Source organism: Halyomorpha halys, unplaced genomic scaffold (genome assembly GCF_000696795.3).
Source record: "Halyomorpha halys isolate HHAL.00 unplaced genomic scaffold, Hhal_1.1 Scaffold115.1, whole genome shotgun sequence".
Classification (NCBI taxonomy): Eukaryota; Metazoa; Arthropoda; class Insecta; order Hemiptera; family Pentatomidae; genus Halyomorpha; species Halyomorpha halys.
In genome coordinates this window covers 137615-160976 of record NW_027106332.1, presented here as the reverse complement: position 1 = coordinate 160976, position 23362 = coordinate 137615, and the positions used below count along the sequence as shown (strand labels likewise).

The following is a 23362-nucleotide window of genomic DNA, read 5'->3' as shown; positions in this document are numbered from 1 at the left end:
GACATTTGACTTTCGCCGAGACTTAACTTATATATATATATATATATATATGTTATAATACGACAAGGCATATTGTCCACCTTAATACTCCCTACCCATGTAAATAAACAACCAAACTGTATATAAAGAGCATTAAGAAACAGAATAAAGCAGTGTTAATTCAGTAGTCTTCTGTAGTGTTACTCTACCCAAATTCTTACTTTTTTTTAGTGTTTCTCTTCTGACAACGTATAAGTTATATACACACACATATATTCCATTCTGAAACGTTAGTTAAAAGAAAGATATTTAATTCCGCATTTCAAGAAATACCCTCCCTATTTTATTTCTACTTCATAAAATTCAATCATTACTTTTTAAATTTGTATTATCTATAATCACAATAAACTATTGACAATGAAATGACTGAATTTAAAATGTTAACAACAAAGTTTACCAATGGCTCGCACAATAGACATATAAGGCAGTTTTGCATTTATCTCTGTTGATTCTTGCCCTTTCATTACCTTCCAAAATATAGGATGTTTCCAGAAAGAAACCATGTATCTAATAAGTTAACTATTTTTTTTTTTCTTGGGCCCCAAAAATCTAGGGGGCAGCCGCGGCTCCCCCCTGCATATGGCTATTTTCATTATTATTATTATGGAACTTATAATTTCTGCCTTAAGCTTAAGAGGGGACGCTTATAGCTCCTCTTTGTAATGAGTTATAATTCCAAATTGTATCTTGATGCTAGAAAGTGGATAAGATAACAACAAAAAAGAAATGATAAAGAGTTTTTGAACATTTGAATTACAATATCTTGAATATTAAAAATCAGAGTAGCTCACTAAAAGAGTGAGAAACATTTAATATTTCATCCTCTTTGTAATGAGCTATAATTCAAAGATGCATCTTGATCCTACATTGATTTAGAGAGGCGATAAGTGGAAAACATAGAGCCAAAACCACATTGTCAGGGAAAATAATTATAGTAATACGTTTGAACTTTTATTATTGTTAGAGTACTAAGGAGCAGCCAGTTTTGTTTGTTTAGCCATGTTTCCATCCTAAAAACATTCATATTGCTAAGATAAATTTAGTTGAAAGAATTTTTATTTTTATTTATTTGCATTGCTTTACTCTTGCAGCCATTCCGTCCTTCAAATCTGCAATATATGTCTTCCTTGACTATCTCCTCTTCTTCTTATGTTATGACTTAAAAGAGAAAGGTGTTCACAGCTAGTAGTTTTTCATTCCTTTTAAAGCCCTTTCAATTTCTTTTGTCGATAACTGCATATTTGTGCCTATCCTCTTTCAATGGAGTTAGAAAAATATTCAGTCCACTTCCCAAAGGAATTAATTGTATAATTTTAATATCAGTATAATGGCAATTTCGTAAATCCAACAGTTAAATTTAGTAAGAAAGTGAACATTATCTGTCATTGTCAAATTGAAGAGATCCATTAGAGACAAACAAAACTATGGCTTGTTATAGTAGAGTTACTCAACTTTACAATTATTAAAGTTACAATTATTTGTTTGTCCACTTCATTTAAAAGCCATATATTGCAAAGCAAACGCATTTTCTTTTTCTAGAGACAAATCTACTTTGCTGGGCTGTTCATTTCTAGGAGCGAATAGATACAACATAAGTTATGTACGTTACTGTTTAAAATGAAAACTAATTAACAGAAATTATTTTATAAAAAGTATAAATATTAAAAAATAACACTTTCTAATATGTCACCTAAGAACTATTTATCATTAGTCTAACTTACATTGACGTCCTTTACCAAAAATCCTTTATGCGTCAATTGTATTATATCCAGAAGAACTTGTTTTTGACAGTAATGCAGTAGAAGCAGATGATGAAGAAGATGAGTCACGAACACCTCTAATCTGTCTATTGAAATTGCTAATAGAATTTCCTAAAATAAAGGAAAACAATTTTAATCAAATCCATTAATTACAGAAAACTTACAAATGAAACACACATATTCAAGTGCGTGCACACATACATACATATATTAAAAACAAGTACTTACCAACAACACCAAAATGTTCCTTTAGATCCGCTTGCACATCAGATACATCCCACATTGCTACGAATGCATCACAAAGAGTACGTTTCTCCACTAAGTCATTAACGTATGGTTCATGTGAAAAGCTGTAGCGGTGCGCTATTGCAGCCAAAAACATTTCAATGCAAATTAGGAAATTCTGAAAAAATACAAAGATAAATAAGACTTATTATAGTCTATAACACAAATAAAGAGTTAAAATAAAAAAAAAAAAAATTGAAGTAAAATTATTCATGAACTGTAACTAAGAGTTACAATGGAGTTTAAAGAGTCAGATTACCTGTCAGGTTATCTGACGGCATAAATAGAAAACCTACTCATCTTATTCCCTAGAAGGTGATGAGCTGAATTAGGATTTTCAGGCAGTAAAACCATTGCAAATCCTATTCAAATTTGTCTCAAATGGTGCCTAGTGAAGTAGTGTTTTTTACACATATAATGTACTTCAATACATTCTCTCTATTATCTTCGCCTCCTCTACTTTTACTATTTACTGTAATCAACTTGAGTGTTTTGATAAGATTAGAAGTTTTTACAGCTATTCGGATAAATGAATAAAATATGTGGACAAGTCAGTAGCATGTTTAAATAAAAGGCATGAATTCATCAGATCAAAAATTCTATATTTATGAGACATATCATCAATCATTTCTTAAATGATTTGTTTCATATCTTTGTGTACAACACCTTATGATAAGCATATTATTATTTGAACAGTTTTAATCTTAATTTTTTGAACTAAACTATTTTGAACATGTATTGCGTCAGGATGAAAAATAAAAAACGATTTGAAAAAACAACTAATCAGGCACGCACGCACACTGAAAACTTTGAACTTGTCTCCTCCGAAATCTTAAGAGATGTGTACAACTCCTGCCTCAGTGATATAATCTTGAGGTGTGATAAAGAAGCTGGATTAAAAATTTACATGATCACAGGTGATGTTCCTCAGGGTTCAGTTTTAGGACCGTTGTAGTGGAACATTATGTAAGACATGGTGCTCAGGCTACCCCTGCCAGAGGAAACTGTTATGCTCAGCATTGCAGATGATCTGGCAATCATTATACATGGGAAAATCTTGAAGGAGATATGTTATAATGGGAACAAGGCAGTCGTCACCATTCGTCAATGGCTTTCAGGGGTAAGCCTTTGGGTTGCTGACCACAAAACTGAGGCAGTATTGATAACCAGTAGAAAAGTGCGGGGGATTATCAGTCTCACTGTCTGGGAGTTTGATATCTTATTGAAGCCATCTATTAGATACCTCAGGGTGCATAATGATGCCAGACTTAGGTTTGATGAACACTTACACAAAGTTGGCACCAGAGCAGCGCAAGTGACTAATGAATGGGCTAGGATTGCATCAAATACTGGAGGACCAAGAGAATCAGAGGAAACTTCTGGCTCATATAGCCAGTTCCAAGCTTTTGTACGCAGCACTGATCTGGGCAGAAGCCTGCCTAGTATAATCATATTTCCGTAAAGCTATCTGTGTTTATCGAAGAAGTGCTCTATGTATTGCTCGAGCTTTTCACACTGTAATCTAGGATGCTGTGTGTGCCATGGCAGATATGCCTCCAATAGATCTTTTGGCAGATAAACGCAGGTGAATGTTCCAAAAGAAACAAGAAGAGCTGGGTGCTCACTGCTACACTAGCAGAGATATTGGAGTGCCTCTTCTGGAAGATGGACCCATCACATGATTCCCGATGTATCAACATGGATATCCCGGACACATGGGGAGGTGGATTATCACCTCACTCAACTTTAAACTAGAGGACAGAGCAACACGCTTAAATTACAAATTCAACTGTTTGTTGACAAAACAGTAGAACGTTCGTTCTTCTGTTGTCCAGGTTTTACTCAAGAAAAAGAAGAGCTAGACATAAAACTTGGAAAAAATAAGTTCCAGAAAACTTAGTCGGTTTGATGATGACTAGGCAGGAGAATTGGAGAGCAGTAGCAGACTATGCAGCACAAATCAGTAGAAGGCTCAGAGCACAAGAGCGAGAAAGAAAAGGCCAAGCAATGGTTTCATAAGATGTACAAATAAGATGTAGGTAGACAGCCATTCTGCCCTGTGGAGTAGAACTTAACAGCAGTTCCGTGGGGTGGTAAAGAAGAATTAGGATGTAGTTTTTTAGTGAGTAGGAATCTCTCACTGTTGTGTAACTTTTTATTTGTTGCACTTCGTCTCATGAAAGCTTTTTCCTCTACCCCACCCCCCAAAAAAAACCAAAAAAAAAACACAAATAAATAAATGAGCATAGATATAACTTTTATTATAAATATTCTATACAGGACTTTTGTAATATACAACTTGTAAAAAAAATAAATAAAAAATAATAAAGATTTAGCCTAAATTTTCTAAAAAGAGATAGTTTTTATTATATAAGTCATCAAAAGAACATTTATCACAAAAATTCATAAGTGAAATTTCTCGTAAGACCTTTATAAGAAGAGGTTTAACAGAAAATATCTTGCATAAAATGTTTCAAAAAATTTTCTATGAAAAGTATAGCACAAGTATATTTCTACATATATTATATAGATATATTTTCAGTATAAGCTAAAAATTAGACAAAACTTCAGCTCATCTGAAACTTTCATTGTTCGATCAGTCATGCTCAACTAGACTAGGGCACATTCATCATAAGCTGAAAACTAGGTTGGGTTCAGGGATTCTATTTGAGATAGTAGCAATTATGAAAATTTCATTGTATAAATCAGTAAACAAAAAAATTTGTTTCCTATGGAGGAATCTATCTCGGATTGCTTCAATATTTTTGAATTGTGATGACTAAAATATGCTGTTTTAAAGTTATAATAAGAATAAACTAGCAGCCAGAGACAATGTCTCCTCATCTACTAATCTAACCCTGCTAGCATCCAAAAAATCAGCAGGAAAAATTAAGTATATTTGATGCAATCTGACATTGAAATTGTAAATTGTAGCTCACATTCAAGGGTTGAAGAATCCAGATTTCTTTAAAGATCAAATATCTTCTTTCTTTGGCTCATGATTTAAAATAAGAAATGCAGGAAGTGTCCAAGTGAGCAAAATGCTCAAAAGAGATGTTATGTTAGGAGTGTATTGATGAAAGAAATGCTATCTTACCGATGTGAGGAGGCTAGAGCAAAACTAAGTAAAGGTAGAGAGGTAAAAGAGGGAATAACATAACAATATTAAACGGTCAACAGAAGATAGACAAACGTATCGGGTTGTAAAATAAGTTCACAGCGTTTTTTACTGGTGATTTCAACAACTTCAGATTCTTGTAAATATTTTTAATCAATTATATATGATCCATTTTGATCAATTACATGTTCCCATCTTTCAGGTAATTTTTTAATTCCACCCTCCCAGAACTTCTCAGATTTTTGCGCAATTAACTGATAACTGACTGATTAAAAATTGATTTTAACTGATTAAAAAATGACGTTTTGCAGTCCTCGAGCGAATTAAAGTGTTTCCCGTAAGAGAGTTAGATACTTGCATGAGATATATTAAGCATTTCTGCAATATCCCATGTCGTAGAGTGAGGGTTGTCTATGACCAATGCTTGAATTTGATCATCATCAACAGTTGTGTCTTCCAAGTCAATATTTCAAGTTCTCAACCAAGCAAACAAGTTACGGACAGTGCTTTCTCCTAAGGCATCATCGCCATACACACTGCAAATTTTGTTACTGTATGTACAGCGAATTTTCTTTTTCGGAAATAAAAAATCATTAAATGACGAAAATGAACATTTTTTTCTTCCATTTTGAGCAAGCAAAATATCACTTAAAGATAAGGAATCTTGTTTGAAACTGATGCATAAAAGCACCTTAACTAATCTTTTTTTAAAATATGTAAACATTACTGACCAAGTAAACATGATTTTATAAAGAGAGGATTAAATTGAAATATTGAAAAATGCTACGAACTTATTTTACAACCCAATATAAACAAAACAGATGAAATACTAAGAAAATAAAGACATTAATTTCCCGATATGAGCAAAACACTGAAGGCTACACCTCTCCCGGTTTAAGCTCATGTCTGCTTTCAGATGCAACTCTAGATTATGTGATATACAGCTCTCGGAACATTCTCAAAACAATGGGAATTAAAAAGTTCAAAATGTGCTCTTTTATGTTATTAATAATGATGAGAAGATAGTTGACCTTGGATAATATATATGAGGAGTTGGTTGGATATTTACATTTTTTAAACATCACATTTCAAACAAAAGACACCTTTGGAAATTTTGAGAAATGACTGATGATCTGAGGTTATACATTAAGTCAATTTCCAATTTAATGAATTTTAGAAATTTAAAATATTTTTTAAAAAGAGGGCTTTTATTCAGAAAGACAACCATTTATCCTAATTAATCCATTCAAACTAGGTTCTATCATCAAAAATAAATAAATAGCAAATACTCAAAACTTCTGTTACCAAGTTGGAGAAAATTTTGATTATAAAGGTGTGAGAGGGAAAATAATATAATAAGAATTAAATTACCTGAAGTTTGTTTGCAAGAGCAGTAACACTATGTTCACTGCCAGGGTCATATAAAAAATCCAAAACACCAGTGTTTACTGCAATCGCTATTAGCACACCTTGGCTGTAATGTAAAGTAAAAACTTAAGTCTAAGATCAGTTTTAATTTAATTTTTTAAGAATTAAAGCCATATTAAAAAACAATACCTAAAAGTTAAAAAAGAATTTTGCTATTATCAGCAGTTTCTTACAAACTTAAAACATTTAATTTTGAGAAGAGTAAATTACTGAAAGTATCCTCATAATATGTTCCAAATTTCACTTTAAATAATAAAAAATTAAGTAATTTAAATAAAAATTTTAAGTCAATAAAATTTCAAGTAATATAACATTAACAAGAATGGGGTCTTATAGACTAGGCTTTAGACCAGTGATGGTACCTACAAATACTTATTGAGAAAAGAATGGAAAAACATTTCCAGATATACCATCACAAGAATCATCTGTTTAAATCCGTATAAATAAAGTATATGAGGTAAGAGAATGTTCTTATTATTAAAAAAATATTTTAATAAATCTTGCAGACTGAACTTATTTAAAATTATTTTTTTCTTAACAAACTTTTAATTGATCAAATAAAAACAATAAAAAAAAGAGACTAGGAAACATATTCTATTAATAAACAGATTTTTTTTAAGTTATAGGTAAATTTCACTTATGAGTTCATTAATTATAGCCAGATTCAGTAAAAAAAAAAAAATACATTTAAACCAATAATTTACATTATTTTAAGAACTTACAAAAATGAAAAAAAAACAACAGCTTTAATACATAAAAATTTGCCAATTGGTTCCATAGGTCGTAGTTCTTCTCTATTCGCTCTATAGAATAAAACCAAACAATACATGGCCATAAATTGAGAAAGATTATTGACTGCAATTATATATGGGAAAGCAACATTTGCATTGAACTGACCATCTCCATAAACATCTTTCAGTTCACATAAACTGAAAATACAAAAAATTACATTATAAGAACTGCTATATGTACATTAACTTAAATCTAATTATATTCATAATATGAGTACTTATTCAAATATATTTTAACATGATAGAAGAAATTCATAGACTGTGGGTTGATTAAGTTTTTCATCATAGAAGCAATTCACTTTGATTGATTAATACACCCTTTCTCAAGCCTTGATTATAAATTAATTACATGAAAATTATAACTATGTTTATGTAAATATGTATATCTATCTATTTCTCTCTCTCAATATATATGTGGGGTCAGAGAGGCCAAGTGGGCTAAGGTACTTGAAATATTTAATCAAAGTTAAACAATATTGAATATACATGGTCAGTACCAAGATGGGTGACCATTCACGATGACACTTCTCCCCTTGGATTAGGGAAACTTCAAAACTCAGTCTAATGGAGCTAAATCACACAGACTGGTTGTAGGAGTGATGATGACCCTATCCTGTATACTTTAGATGGGAAATGTGAAACTCTCTCTTGCCACAAGTTGGGAGTGGAGGTTGACTGCACATGGTTTAATTTCCGGCTTAGTGATCCACAGACTTTCATGGATTAGGAACCACTGATCTAGAATGATTAGTTATAGTCCTTTAACTTGGAAGAGCTGCTAAGAATACTGCTCAATTGGCCCTGAAGGAGCTCATTATGGAGATATTGTTACCCTGCTGCTACACCATGGAACCCATGGTTCGTAGCAACGTGAGGCCTTCCTCACGTTAATCCATGTTACCCCTTCGGGTCATATGTAAGAAGATCATGTCAGGCAAACAAAGATCTTCATGGCCTATAGTGCCAACTATAATGATATATATATGTTAAAGTCAGCTGTTACTTTGATGTCCAGCTGACTGAGTATATAAATGTACTGAACCCAATAAAGGCAGTCTCTTACAGAAGTTCAAGCATGTCATATCTTATACCCATTTCTCTTTTTTTTTTTAACAGTTTGCTCTCACCAATACTTAAGTTATACATATAATTTACAGTCAGCTGTGATATCAGCTGACAGGCCCTATCAGCTATTTGATGTCTATATTAGCAGACAGAGTCCGCCAATAAAATTAGTTGTGAACAAGCCATCAAGTGTGTTGTATCAAATACCCTCTAGAAGCAGTCAACCAACTTGTAGCTGTAGGGAACCCACCTCCCACAGAGATTCAGCCACTACCGGAAGTTTCTTTAGTGCAAGCTCATGCCACAACGCTAGAATGGATGTTCCACACGGCAACTGCCCAGAACTTAAGAAAGGCAGTTTCCAACCTTGAAAGGTATATTGAGGGAGTTAAGCCATTTCCTAAAAGGGATGATCAACTGATTGGTCGAATAGAAGTGAAGACAGCTGAAAACCTGCTTGACAGTGAGGATGCTCAGGCGTTAAGGGCAGCAGTCATCTGCAGGGTGAAAAGAAGTATCCTCAATCAAATTCAAGCTGATAAGGAGACACCCGGAGTATGATCAAGGCGAGATTGAAGAAGGCGTTTGGATGGTGGGCCCCTGAAGAGGACATATTTATGATAATTAGGGACACCAAAAAAACCGAGACAGTCTAATGGGCAGTATGCTGTGGAACTCCTGGCACGCTACAACAGAATCGCCGATAAAATCAGTGAGATGATGGAGACAATCCAGCTACAGGGTCGGATGCAATTCCTATCCAATGCACTAAAGGTTTAGTAGGCAAAAGTGCTGGGGAAGGAGGGAATGCTGAGAGAACGCTCCTTCGTAGAGTGTGCTCAGGAGCTAATAGACACAACTCTGCTGCCCTTAAAATGAGGGACACATTGTGAGACAATGTCCCTATGTGTACCATAGGCAAAGATCGGACCAGGTGGAACTGATGAAGGTCAACGCCCAGATTCTGAGATGGCGTAGAGTACCTCAGAGAAGAAACGAATCCTCTAGCGAACCCACAGAAGTGTCCGATGTCTCAGAGACTGAAGCAGAAGGAAAGGATCTGAGAAGAAGACAGCGGAGAAGGAGGAATATGTAGAGGCGGACCGAGGATGAAGGAAGGACCGGAGAGGAGATTAGAGATATATACCAGCAGAGAGGCAACCGCACATTGGTTAGCAAATATAACAATGTGAAGAAAGGGAGTGGATGAGAATAAGAGAAGAAGTCAGATGCCTAGTAGATACTAGGAGCTCTAATACTATCGCATCCCGAGAAGCGCTGGAGAAATTGAGTGGTGGAGAGGGGGCACTCTAGGTTGAAGGGATGTAAATGCCAATTAGTTACTCTGGGTGGACTCTGCAGTGTAAAAGAGGAGATAGAAATGGAATTAGGTGAATGGTGGTAAGGGCAAGAATTTGATAGTTCATGTGGAGGAAAAATGTCAAGAGGTTATCAAGTGATCATAGGTTGTGATTGACCAGAGAAAGTGGGAGTACAAGTGAGAAATAACAGGGGATGGTGGAAAATTAGAATTGGTGGAAGAAAATATAAGTGCTAGTGGCAGGTAGAGGACTCTAGGGCGCGAGTAGGGACAATGACACAGGCAGAAAGTTGGAAAAACACCATCATGAGTAATACTATAAACATATATTAAAAAAAATTAATGGTCACTAATAAAAATTTACTAAATTAAATAGTTAAAGAGAGAATTTTTGAGGTTATTTAGAGTAAAACTTAATTTAACGTTATAATCTAGTATTTATTACATCAAGAGCAAGAAGCTGCACTATTAGTACAAGAGCCCAAGAGGAGAAAAAAGGCAGTTATCTCACCCCAATTTTTAATTACTTTAATGAAAACTATGTATAATTAATAGTCAAAATTGATGAGTCTGCCAAGCATAGGTAGGGGGGATAAAAAATGGCAGCTGTTTCAAAGCGATAAAAAAACTAATTTTTCATTCGGAGCTCTATATCTTAAAAAGTAGGAACAACACAAGAAAACCTAAGAGTACGTCATTTAAAGAAGAGTAAATTTTCTAAAATATGAGCCCCAATAGAGTTATTTATGTTAAATAGTTTTCGAGATATAGCTTTTTAAAAAGGAACATTTCATAAAAATGTTATAAAACGAGTATGATGATATTTTTTTAATGAAGGAGAGATGCTGAGTGCCACAGAAAGGACGGTTCACGAAATTCCGCTTAAGCAGGATAGGGTGACATATGTAAAGGGGCGATGGTATCCGCAGGCACTCCCAGCATATTTGGGACGAGATAGAGAACCTCAAGAAGCAAGGGATAATCGTGAACAGCACATAACCTGATTATAGTCTGTTGTGGGCAGTGAAAAAGAAGAATGCACCATACGAAGAAGAGGAAAAATATAGGGTGATTTATTGATTATCGTAAACTGAATGAAAATACTATTGATGAAAGATACCCAATCCCTAGATTTGGTGACATTCTGGATAGATTAGGTGTAGCAGCAATTTTTAGCACACTAGACCTCAAGCTGGGCTATCATCAGATTAGAATGTACCCAGATGTCTAATACAAAACAGCATTCACTTTTAATAGAGGTCACTATGAATTCACGAGGATGCTTTTTGGACTATAAAATGCCCCGATTACATTTCAGAGGCTCATGGACGAGTTCCTGAGGGGGTTGGATGAGTCCGTAGGCCAAGTCTATATGGATGATTTCTTGGTGTTCAGCAAATCAGAAGCTGACCATGTGAAGCATGTGAAATGTGTTTTGAAGGATGAGAGAATTTGGGACTGAAACTTTCCCAAGGGAAGTCGGCGCTGGGACAAGATAAAATCAACTTTTTGGGACACACCATATCCAAAGAGGGAGTAAGACCAGATATTCAGAAAGTAGCGGCCTTAAAACGGATGGCGATGCCAACTGATATCAAAGGGATCCGCAGGCTATTAGGCGTACTGAATTATTATTATCGCAGGTTTGTTCCTGATACGGCAAGGTACCCTGTACCCCTTAATAACTTGCTGAAGAAAGAAAGTACACTAGTCATGATGCTGAATATTAAGCATAATGTTTGGAAGTGTAGAGACCAGTTACAGACGGAGCCAGTGGTAGCTTTTCCGAACTTCCAAAGCAATTCATACAAACAACAGACGCTAGTGAATATGCTCTAGTTGCAGTATTATCACAGGAAGGGCAGAAAGGAATATATCCCATAGCCTATGCCAGTGGACAAATCACAGAAGCAGAGGCACGGTACAGTGCTTTGGAGAGGAAACTATTGGGAATAGTTTGGGCTGAGGAGCATTTTTGGCCATACGTGTTCGGGAGACAATTTAGGGTACATATGGAGCATAGACCTCTGGAATGGGTGGGAAAACTGAAGGAATCATCCTCAAGAATCACACGATGAAAGGAGTTGCTAAGTCAATATAACATGGATATTGCCTACAAACCAGGCAAAGAAAATGTTGTGACGGACTGGCTTTCACATGCAATAATGATCAACGCGGTACAAGAAGAACTGGTAGAGACATCCGGGGATGTGAGGCGATTCCTGAGGGAGGTAACTCCAAGAGAAGAAGAACAACAGGCCACATCTGAGAATGAGAACAGAGAAGATACATCTAGAGATGACAGCTCACACAATGAAAGACCAGTAGAAATAAAAGTTTTGAAGGAGATTATAAATGACAAAAAGTACCAGATTGTTTGAAAAACGAAAATGTCGAGTCCTCTGAAAGTGGATTATAGCAAGTACGGAAGAAGTTCTAATGCGATGATCTAGTTGTAACCGAGCATTTGAGAAGATGAAATATGCAGAGCACTGAAAGAAGTGTCTAAACCTGGGAAGAACCACTATTTATATGTCGGAAATGCACTGGTCAGGGAAAAGATAAAAAAAATTATAGCGGACGGAACAAATTGGAGTGGATCACTCGCTTATTCAGTGTACAATGATGGTGGAGACAATCCGAGATGCAGAGCATCAAAGGAGGTGACGCTCGCATACTATCAAGGCAAAATAAATTACCGAGGACTCAACGAAACATTGAACAGCAGATAGTTCTGGCGGGGCAAGAAACGCACTATCCAGGAAACTATCGAAAACTGCGAAGTGTGTCGAAGTACTATGTACAATCTGCACATGCTCCTCTCAGTGATATTCAAGTAGACTCCTTCATGTGGAAAGGTTAAAGATGGATCACGATCATAGACGTCTTCAGTAAACTGGCCATGACACATGCGGTGCAAGACAGATTGGCAGAAGCAGTGTTACAAGCATTGTAGACTTAGTTTCAATTTTATGAAGTGCCAGACAGAATTTCATCCGACAGTGGCAGAAAATTCGATAATGTGAGCATCAGGAAGGAAATGCAAGCCCCAGAGGTAATATGGCACCTCAACACCCCAGGACATCCCAAGAGTCAGGGAGGGATAGAGAGGCTTCATAGTACACTCAGTGACCACTTGTGGGTGTATCAATTGGAAAAAGGACTCAAACCCAATGATGAGATGGAATGGGTGATAGTAACATATAACCACTATTCATTACACACGATTACTGGGTTCACCCCTTTCGAAATCCTTTTAGGAATGAGGGGATGTCGTCAGGATTATCGAGGTATAGCCATTGGAGGGTGAAATTATCAGCAATAGTTTAGTGCAAAGAAAGTTGTAGAATAATGTAAGGGATAGAATTGTGAGGGAAAAATGTAAAAGAGTGGAGCGGCACAACCTTGGGGTATGAGATCTGATGGGACAAGTTAGAATAGAGACGATAGTATATCGCAAATTAGGTTCTAACAGAGGGAAAGAGCTGCAGAGGTATGAGGGCTCATTCAGAGTTATTGTGATTAGAGAACAAATTTTGTCACCATTGAGAGCTTAAAGGAACCAAAAAAGAAACGGACGGACCTTATCGAACAATTGAAGCTTCATACAATGGCAGTATCATGAGGGCCTGGAGTATTGTCACCTCATGTGCCTATGTACCTATTTGTGTGTTTTTATTAATTTTTATTTTCAATGCCAGCATATAAGTGAATAGGAGGCATTCTAGAGATATAGTAATTTTTTTTTGTCTTAGTGTGTCTTCTTTATTTTACCACTGCGGTACTGTTTTTATTTTAAATAGTTCTTTTTTATATTATATATATATATATTTTATTATGCTCTATTTCTGTATCAAATTGTTATTTCTCTTCCATTGTTTTTAAGGTAAACGTGAGTTTTATTTAATTACTATTATTGTATTTTTCAATTGTATTTTTATATATCTCTTTCTTTTGTATATAAATGAGTATATGAGGAATGTTCGTAAACTGGTGGGGGAGAGTTACAGGCCCTGTCGATTCAATGTCCATATAACCAGATGGAGTCCGCCAATAAAGTTAATAGTGAATAAGCCATCAAGTGTGTTGTATCAAATATCCCTTTTCCTTTTTTTATAATTTGGTCTGGAAGAGCCTTAACTTATTTATATATATATAATATACCAAATTATACAGCATAAATAATGAAATTATTTGGTTAGAGTTTTTTGGTTTAATTAATTTATTATATGTATTTCAAATTGATGTGAGCAAAAGAATCAACTGTATATTCTAAGTCAACCAATATAATATTACAAAACAAAAGTCTTTCAAAACAATTCAAAAAACCAAACCATTGTTATAGCTTCTAGTCCCCTCTCCAATTTAAACCCCAAATATGATCATGTATATTATGCCAAAATAAAGTTTCTGATTTCTAATGTCCACCAAATTCAGGTATATTCAGGACATCACTTTAATTTTTATATTATCATTTATTTATAATTAGCAATATTATAGTTATTATATTTTTATTACAGTTATTATATTTTTATTATTGTTATTATATGATATTATCAAATACAAGGATAAAACAATTTTAGTAAATTTGTACCTTTTATATGTGCCATAATGAAATGTTTAAAAAATAAATTGTTTTCTAAATAATATTTTCTACACTGATTAATCTCTTTAATTAAAAATAGTTTTATTGATCTTATTTATTATTTCATACTTACAATGCAATGCCAGTAGTAAGTGGCCTAATTAAAGTATATTGAAGAATGCCATGCTTACAGTTGTGTACCAATTCTCTAAAAACAAGAATAACAAGTTGAGATAATATAGCAGAAAAAATAAATGATTAGGAATACCAACTAATGAGTAGGATGATTAGAGGGAAAGTGATCCTTAAATTCACATTTTTCGTAAAAATCATAATTTATCCCATTAATACAATTTTGTAACTGGTATAAAACAAGGATTATTATCCTTAAATCTTGCCTTAATTTTCTCTTGAATTTTGTTTAGTTTAGCTATTGTTTGTCCTGGATATAAAAATTTCTCTATGCATCACAACACAATCCTTTTTATACCTGTACGACCAAAATCCTCACAGTCTCTACAACTAACCTTGTTTTATCCATGTTTATTTTAAAACATAATTCTTAATGGACTTTCATCAGCATTGTAATATTTAATTCATTAGTTTCTGCACCAGTTCCAAATTATTGGCATACCCAAGCACTTGTGTTTTAATAAAATAAAACATGATTAAACAGATAAAACACAACTGATGCATAATTTACAGTTTAGAACTCTTCTTGATTTAAGCCCTAACTTGATATCCTAAAAAACTTAAACCAAATAGTTTTTCTTCATATGAGATTTTTGATATGTTGGCTATATATTCTCAGCTCTTGAAAGCAAACAATAGTGATCGGGTGCTCTTCTGGACTTACAACAAGTTTTAGATTGGATATGGCATGCTAGATTGCTTTATCAGTTCTACAGGTAATAATGTCAAATCATTCCTTTAAAATTAGGACATTTACAACATTTCCTATATATATATCCTCTGGTTCAATTCTGATCTAGTAGTATTAATTCTATAATCCACCTCACAGGGTGAAACAGGGGAGGTCATAAAACCTTGTAGTGTAGCTAGTCTCCCATTGGGCGCCTCCCCAGGTGGCGGATAGGAGGATTCTCACCAGATATGGCGGGAACCGGGGAAATAAAATACCCGGGGTGGACCAAAACTAGAATCAAATCCAGGCTCAACGGTTCCTAGAATAGGCGGCGTACTGGTCAGCGTTTATTCCTCAGGTTAGAGGCGGCTGTGTTATACCTGGCAGTAGGTATAAAATGCTATTTTCTGAAATAAAAATGGAGGGAAATATGAATAATCATACTATGGTGCAGGGGCACGGAATCCCAGTACCGGCGTCGGAAGGGAACGAGAAAGCGGGTTCCCAATCGTCATCATCTTACGTCCGCAGTGCTGCAATGGCAGGAGACTTGGCCATTGCAGCATCTAATGCTACAATAATTACTGAAAAAAGTAATACTAACGAAAGAAAAATGGTGGCAGGAAAAATCAGGCTATTTTCAGGAAGTGGCTGTGAAGCCGACAAAGATACAGGACCTGATAGTCGAGAAGGGAAAATGAGCCCCAAAGGAAAAAAGAGAAAGAAGAGAGAGAGGGAGGAGGAGGAGTCCCCTCTTAAGCCCAACCCAGAAATTGAAAGACCCGTCAAGAGGGCGGAAGTAATTCAAGGACAGGTCAAAAGCTACTTGGAGAGAAAAAAGGTATCTCACAAGATCCAGAAATACCTAAATGGCCAGCTGAGAGAATTAGCCAATATAATAGTAGGACTGGAAGCCCAATGGGAAATTATGCCGGAAATAGTGACTGAAATGGTAAAAGAAGCCATGTATACCGATGATCTACACAAGATAATTGGTAAAAAGGTCTCCCAGATTGTGGCTCCAATGGTAGCAGAGGCTATAGGGGACGCCATAGGAGCGGTTTATGACCAGAAGAAAAAATAATGGGTTTCACCTACACTGAAAAGGGTTACTGGGATAATAAAAGACCTGGAAGGGAAAGTTGACAAAGAAGCTCACATCCACTTAGAACGTACAGCTGAATGTAAAAAGAGGGAGAGAAAAGAGGAATGAGGACCGAAGAACAGTGCAGGAACCGAAGATGATGGGAGCTGGGCCTTCAATGCTAACTCTGCAGAAGGAGAGGAGTAAATATAAGTGCATGGAACCGGCCCCAATCCCCCAAAGGTCTAGCCAGACACCGTTCTGTAGGGGAAGGAACCTTAAATTGGATACCTCTACAGACGGTGAGGAAGAGGAAAGCAGAGGCTGGAAAAAAGTCGTGCGAAGAAAGAGGAAGAAGAAGAAGACCCCAGCCCAGGAAGTGCCTCCGGAAGAAGAGCCAAAGGAGAGGAAAAACTAACCTTCGCTGGCGTCCTTGCGAGCGTTACGGCCATTCCACTTAAACCCCGGGAGACGGCGACATACGTCACACTCAAGGGAAGCGCAGCGGGGTGGACTGCAAAAGATATCTACAAGGAACTCCCGTCCCAAGAAGAATTGAAGAGCATTGGGGACATAAAATTGATAAAAGCCACCCAAAAGGGCAGTGTTCTGGTCAGGACAGAAGGCGCTGACCAGGCACAAAAGCTCCTCACCTGGGATAAGTTGAGGGAAAAAGGATTACAGGCGAGCCTTACTGTGGCATGCAGGCCTCGCCTGGAAGTAAAAGGAGTCCCCAACTTTTGGGGCGGGAGTATCATGGAGAAATATCTTTTAAATAAATAGCTTTAAAAAAAGCTCACAACTACATGGGTGCTTGAGGTGCACCAAGCTATGAGACTCGCCCTGATGACCCTGTCCACGAGGGACGTCAGTGGAGGATGGTGGAGCCTGAACATTGGAGATTACTTGGACCCCTTGCTCTGCCTTCGGTGCCAAGAATACGAACACCCTGCCAAATCCTGTATAAAGGAGGTGGCGTGCAGGTGGTGGGACTGGGCACAAAGTTAAGGAGTGTCCTGAAAAGAAGAAGGGTGAAACCTCGTGTTGTAAAAATTGCAAGGCGAGTGGCAGAGTAGGGAAAGATCTCCGACATTGTGCAGGCAGTAGGGAATGCCCGGTACATCTGGAGATGATGGTCAAGCAGGCGAAGAAGACCCGGTATGCATAGGGTGCATATCCTGCAGGTCAATATGGGCCGGAGACGAATCGTCGAAGATGAATTGAGAACTCTTGCCCTAAGTGCTGACATCTTGGCGATTCAGGAGCCTTGTTGTCAAAAGAATGTGGTCACAGGTTTTAGAACTATGTTGAGGGTGGTTGGTCTAGGCAGTTGCAAGAGGAGGCCTAGAGCAGTGGTTATTATGAACGAGCCTTCAGGTCCCACATTGGTTGGAGCACGGGGCCAGAGTTGGATAGATGTGACAGTTAAAGGACTGGACAAACGAATACAAGTATAACGACAATTTCTCAATGTATCAGCAATTTCAGTTAAAGGCAGCACAAATGAATACAAGTGTATCGACAATTTCTCGACACTTAAAGACCATTGGTAAAGTAAAAAAGGTATATCTATGGGCACCTCAAATACTTAATCAGCAGCAGCAGCTGAAGCGTTATGAGACATGTATTTCGCTGCTCACTAGACAAAAAAACAAGTCTTTTCTCTAAAGAATAATCAACTGTGATAAAAAGTGGATTGTACATGACAAAATGCATCGGTCAGGTTAGTGGTTAAATATCAACAAAAGACTTTGATACAAAACCAAATATGCATAAAAAAAACTATTGGTTTCTGTGTGGTGGTATACAAGTGTAATGGTTCTACATTTGGAAGAAATAAAAGTGAAACCAGTCAGCTTTTCCTGATCACACTTTAAGTTTATCGTTGTCTGAAGAAAAGACAATGTCAGAGGCTTAAATTAGGGAAGTGATCCAAGAAGGGGACTGTAAAAATAAGTCAATATATAACAACAATCTTATAATATAAATAATAATAAATATATAAAAGAAGATGCTCAGGGTTGCGGTCAAAAGAGAAACAAAAATAGTTTACAACTATTTAGTTTCCGACGTTTCGCCCCACTTTGCAGGGCTTCATCAGGGCTAAAAAGATACAAAAAAAAAACTAAGAATATTACAACAATAAATAAATACAATAAATTGCCTTATTGTATTAGTTTTTTTTTTTTTTTTTGTATCTTTTTAGCCCTGATGAAGCCCTGCAAAGTGGCGCGAAACGTCGGAAAATAAATAGTTGTAAACTATTTTTTCTTTCTCTTTTGACCACAACCCTGACCATCTATATATAAATATATATAATAATAAATATATTTTTTGTCAAGGTCACATATCACTTATACTATTAACATTATATAATGAAGTTCAAATAAAACTTTGAAATCAGTTGGTAGAACGGGAATTTTTTTTAAACTACATATTTTTTCTAAAAAATATAATTTGATACGGTACATTACAGGCTACTGTTCAAAAACAATTATTTTTTATAATAAAAAAATTTCCAAAATTTTAGAGGCAGCATCAAGGCATTTAATTGATTAGCTACACATCTCCATATCTCAAAAACCACAAGGTTTAGAAAACCTAGCTAGGTATATAAAAGCTTTTTTAGGAAATTGAATGTACTTTTATTTTTTATTGGGCCTATTTTTCACCAAACTTAATCATTTTCCAGACATCAGAAAAACTGATAAACCATGATTGTTACTTCTTCCATCCTCCCTCCCCCGAACCTGATGTGCCTACTCGTGGGACTTTTATGCACATGATGAACTAGTAGCATTAAACAATATAAAACAGGTTATAGCTTTATTTTTTTTAATGTTATGGTTAGGTATCTAATTTGACTAGACAATTACCAATTATCAAGCCCCATATAATTCAATAATTTGACAACAACAGCTAAACTAACCAAAAGATATAATTAAAAGAAATTACTCATACAAATACTTGCCTTCCCATCTTCCAATTACGCATCCAACAAAGAGGAAATGAATGCTTGATTTGAGGTTTCAAGGCAAGATTAATCTCTAAATCCATTTCTTCATTTAAATAATTGAAAAGATAAACTAAAAAGTTATATATTACATATGCCTCATAACATTCTCTGGCACAATCCACATATATTCCTTGATTAGGATACACAAGGCCAAGCCACTGACAGCATATGAAAAAGAAGAGTTGGGGTTAATTAATATAAATAATAACAGTATTAGTAATGGAGAAGTAATGAAAATAAGCAAATAATAATGCAGAAAGAGACCAACCATCAAATTTGCAAACTATGAGCTAATGTTACTTTATCTTTTCTCAAGTAATACTCTATATGCTACAGAAAAAGATATCCAACTATGCGGGTGCATTCTTACACCATTTATGAACTAACTAAGAAAATATTGGACCCTGAACAAGAAACCATGCCACAAAAATGAGTAATATGTATTAGTGTAAAGTGTGTAATCAGTATTAGAGAATATTTAAGAGACTATCTTTGTACAAAATTGAAACCCTTTATTAAGATGTTAGTAGTACTAGTAAGTAGTGGTAGTGTTAGTAACTACATAGTTTTATTTCTACATTATTTATTACTATTAAACTTTAAATATATTTTTCTTAGTTCAGTTAATAAGTGGTTTGGTCCCTTTCTGCAAAATGTAGTCCAAATATCCAACAATTTAATTTAAAAAACATATTGCCTTTTTACAAGTCTTTAAATCGTGCATATCTCCTCATTATAATGCTTTTTAGCCAAACTCCATATGAAACCAGGATTCGAACCAATAATCTTTACAATAACAACGGGCTCTGCTCTGCTATGCCTTGCCTATTAGGTAGTCTACAGTACAATAATAATCAACATTATTATTAATGTTTCTTCTTTGAGTGATTTTTGCATCACTTCTTCAACTGTCCTAAACAGTTAAGTACGACATTTTTTTTTTTAATGATAAATGGTCTGAATATGAAAGGGCATACATAAGAGTTAGGAAAGGGTGCATGACAAAACATTTGGGTGCATAACAAAGCATTGGGGTGCATAACAAGGCCAAGAGACCTTCTAATGTAAAATGTTATTAGATTGCTAACAATGAGTAGTTTCTTTACATGCCTGTATCATGCCATTATGATCTAACATCAAATTTACTGGATATACTATTAGGTAAAGTTGTAAATGTCAATAAAGATATATATATAAAAAAAAAGAAAAGAAAAATGAAGTGGATTTTGATAAACAAAAATAATATGTATTAGGGCTTAAGATACAGAAAAGAAATTGCTTCTGACAATTGCAATTGGTCAACAACTTTTCGCAAAAAAAAATTAAAACCAAGAAATATGGTCATTTATGGATATATAATAACAGGGCTTGTAACTGTCATAAGAAATTGTTTCAGAAACTAAAATTGGCACTTTGTTTGATAGCTACCTACAATAAATATTTCATACAAAAATAACAACTTTCCCCTCAAATCACAAAACTGCAAGAACAGGTGTTACCTAAAAAAGGCTCGGCAAAGATTCAGAATGGTCTTAGAACGATTTTTATAAAGTCCTACTTACTCCCCAAGAATTATTTGTCACACATATTTTTATAAAATATATGAGAGATTTAATTAAATACTTTAAAAAAGCATTCGAAAATAGAGGTTTTTCTTTTTTGGCTGAGCAAGTATATTAATGGAGGGGAAATTTGACCCTGCTGCAAGTGCTATTAAGTGATTGTGTGCTTTCAGATTTGCCTGCTAATAACAATTTTTATAATCGAGCAATTACTAGAAGAAAATTGATGGGGTTATTTTTTTTCTAAGTGGACTGACTATCTTGCCAAAATATCACCAATGGGAACATTAGTGACATATTATATTTAAAAGGTACATGGCAACAATAGACTATTATTATTTTGGATAATGAATATTTGTGATTAGCAAAAATAAGAAAATATTTAAATTTTGAGATTTCATGTTTCAAGAAATATTGAATTCAAAAATGGAATAAAAATAAAATTGTAACCTATATATGTACAGCTGTTCAACCGATTGCTTTGAGCAGCTCTGATGAAGCCCTGCAAAGTGGGGCGAAACGTCGGAAAATAAATAGTTGTAAACTATTTTTGTTTCACTTTTGACCGCAACTCTAACCATCTTCTTATATAAAAATTGTAACCAATTTTTTTTTTGTAATTTTGTGATAATGCATTAAAATAATAAATAAATAATTTAAATAGCATACCATAATTTATCATTTGTTTTTAAAATTCTATACACTGATGCCCCAAGGCTTTGATCATATTATTTATATTAATGGTAAGAAAAAAATTGTTAATTATTTTTTGTTAAATTGATGATATAAAGTAGCACACCAGGTAAGTCAATAATAACGAAAAAGTTGCTGTAACATCCTAGGGATATACCTGCCAGAGATATGTTATATCAGCTTCGTAAAACTTTTTAGTTTTGAGACATTTTTAGATTATTCATATTAACACACATCTTATCAAGACTTGGCTAGAATCCTAAGGACATCAAAACAAATATTTCCGTTGAAAACTCAGATTTGGAATTTTTCACAATCTCAATAATTTCCCTTACTATATAATCCATATATAAGTAAGTAAAACTAAAAACTGGTCAAGTTACTCAATCATTTATTTGTTGTATCTGAGAAATAGAAAATAACTCTATATTTTTCCTTAAATATAGAGAGCCAAGCAGATAAGAATTTCGTTAATTTGATTTAATATAATCGTAACCCAAAACCATTAAAAAACCAAAATTTTGTCACTCCCATGGTTAAAAGAGCAATATCAACCTAAGAATATAAAATAATAAAATCAAATGGAGAAAAATATAAGTATAAATAATGGTATGGGAAAAAATTACCAGAATTTAACAATATAGAAAAAAGGGGAAATTGTAAATACAATAGAAATAATAGAATATTTTTGGTTTACAAAAATAACTCCAGAATAGAGGGGAATACATATGTTCATCATAGCAGTGCACAGAATCATCCTACTAAGACAATAACCATTATCAATTAGTAAGTTTGGGTATCATTTAAAGGCTGAGTCAGGTGCTAATATTTAGAGAATGAATATAAACAATAATCAATGAGTAGATGAATAAATCCCATTCTGGAAACTGTTCCTTTTCTATGTGCCCATCTTTTTCCTAAATTTACTCAAAGAAAAATTCAATTGATAGAACAAACACAATTATAAAACAAACTAACATTGAATAAATAAAATTGTCATGTAAATATAAATAACCTATTACATAACTATAGCAAACTCATAAAAAAAAGTTAAAATTCCTTACTGAATACTAATGCAACAAATAAAAATAAACTCATTTATGATTTAAAGTTCATGAAAATATCTAAACAGCATATCAATATAAATTGTGCTATTGAAATATTGTAGACTGCTGATGTTTTGATAAGATTACATAATATGTTAAGAGTTAATCATGGAATGTATACTCACTGCATTTAAAGCATATATAGGAACCATCCATAGAATCCTAAAACATTATAATAGCAAACAAGTTAAAATATATAAACAATGTAAAGGAAAAATAAAAACACATAAACATTGTTCACCTAATAACATATTTCTGTAAAGAAGGACGTGAATAATAAATCATATGCTGAGTAATACCATATATTGAAATAGGCAAAGCAAGAATCACGAAAATTCCTCCAACCAGAGCTGTTTTTTCTTGCTTTTTTATTTCTCTTTGAATGGAGGTGATAATCAGAGCTGGTAATACAACGGTTAAGAGTAAAATATACGTGATTATGTGAATAGAGCGTAACCATTGTTTAATATTACACTTCACACACGACATAATTCCTTATGATTAATATCTGTACCCACACTCTAATGATTTACGCAACGTTGAGCATTTAGAAGTTTATAACTTATAACTATAAAATAGGATAATTCGGAAAAACAAATATAAATACAAGATATGTTTGATAACCTTCTACTTTCATGAAATGT

At 34.5% G+C, this 23362-nt stretch overlaps 1 protein-coding gene across 2 annotated transcripts in view; it reads right to left on the bottom strand.

Annotated features, from left to right (window-relative positions):
- LOC106677948 (transmembrane protein 184C) overlaps positions 1-23362 on the bottom strand; it is a 34579-nt gene extending 11217 nt beyond the window's left edge. For both annotated transcript variants that reach the window (XR_001342673.3, XM_014416172.2), the window contains exons 1-8: positions 22960-23362; positions 22844-22880; positions 19313-19515; positions 14526-14600; positions 7353-7559; positions 6574-6676; positions 2028-2202; positions 1761-1910 (exon numbers count right to left, since the gene is read on the bottom strand). Coding sequence is in view for 1 of the 2 variants with exons in the window: in XM_014416172.2 (XP_014271658.1) it covers positions 1786-1910; positions 2028-2202; positions 6574-6676; positions 7353-7559; positions 14526-14600; positions 19313-19515; positions 22844-22880; positions 22960-23207 (1173 nt within the window). In the remaining variant the exon portion in view is untranslated. The remainder of the gene's footprint in view (positions 1-1760; positions 1911-2027; positions 2203-6573; positions 6677-7352; positions 7560-14525; positions 14601-19312; positions 19516-22843; positions 22881-22959) is intronic.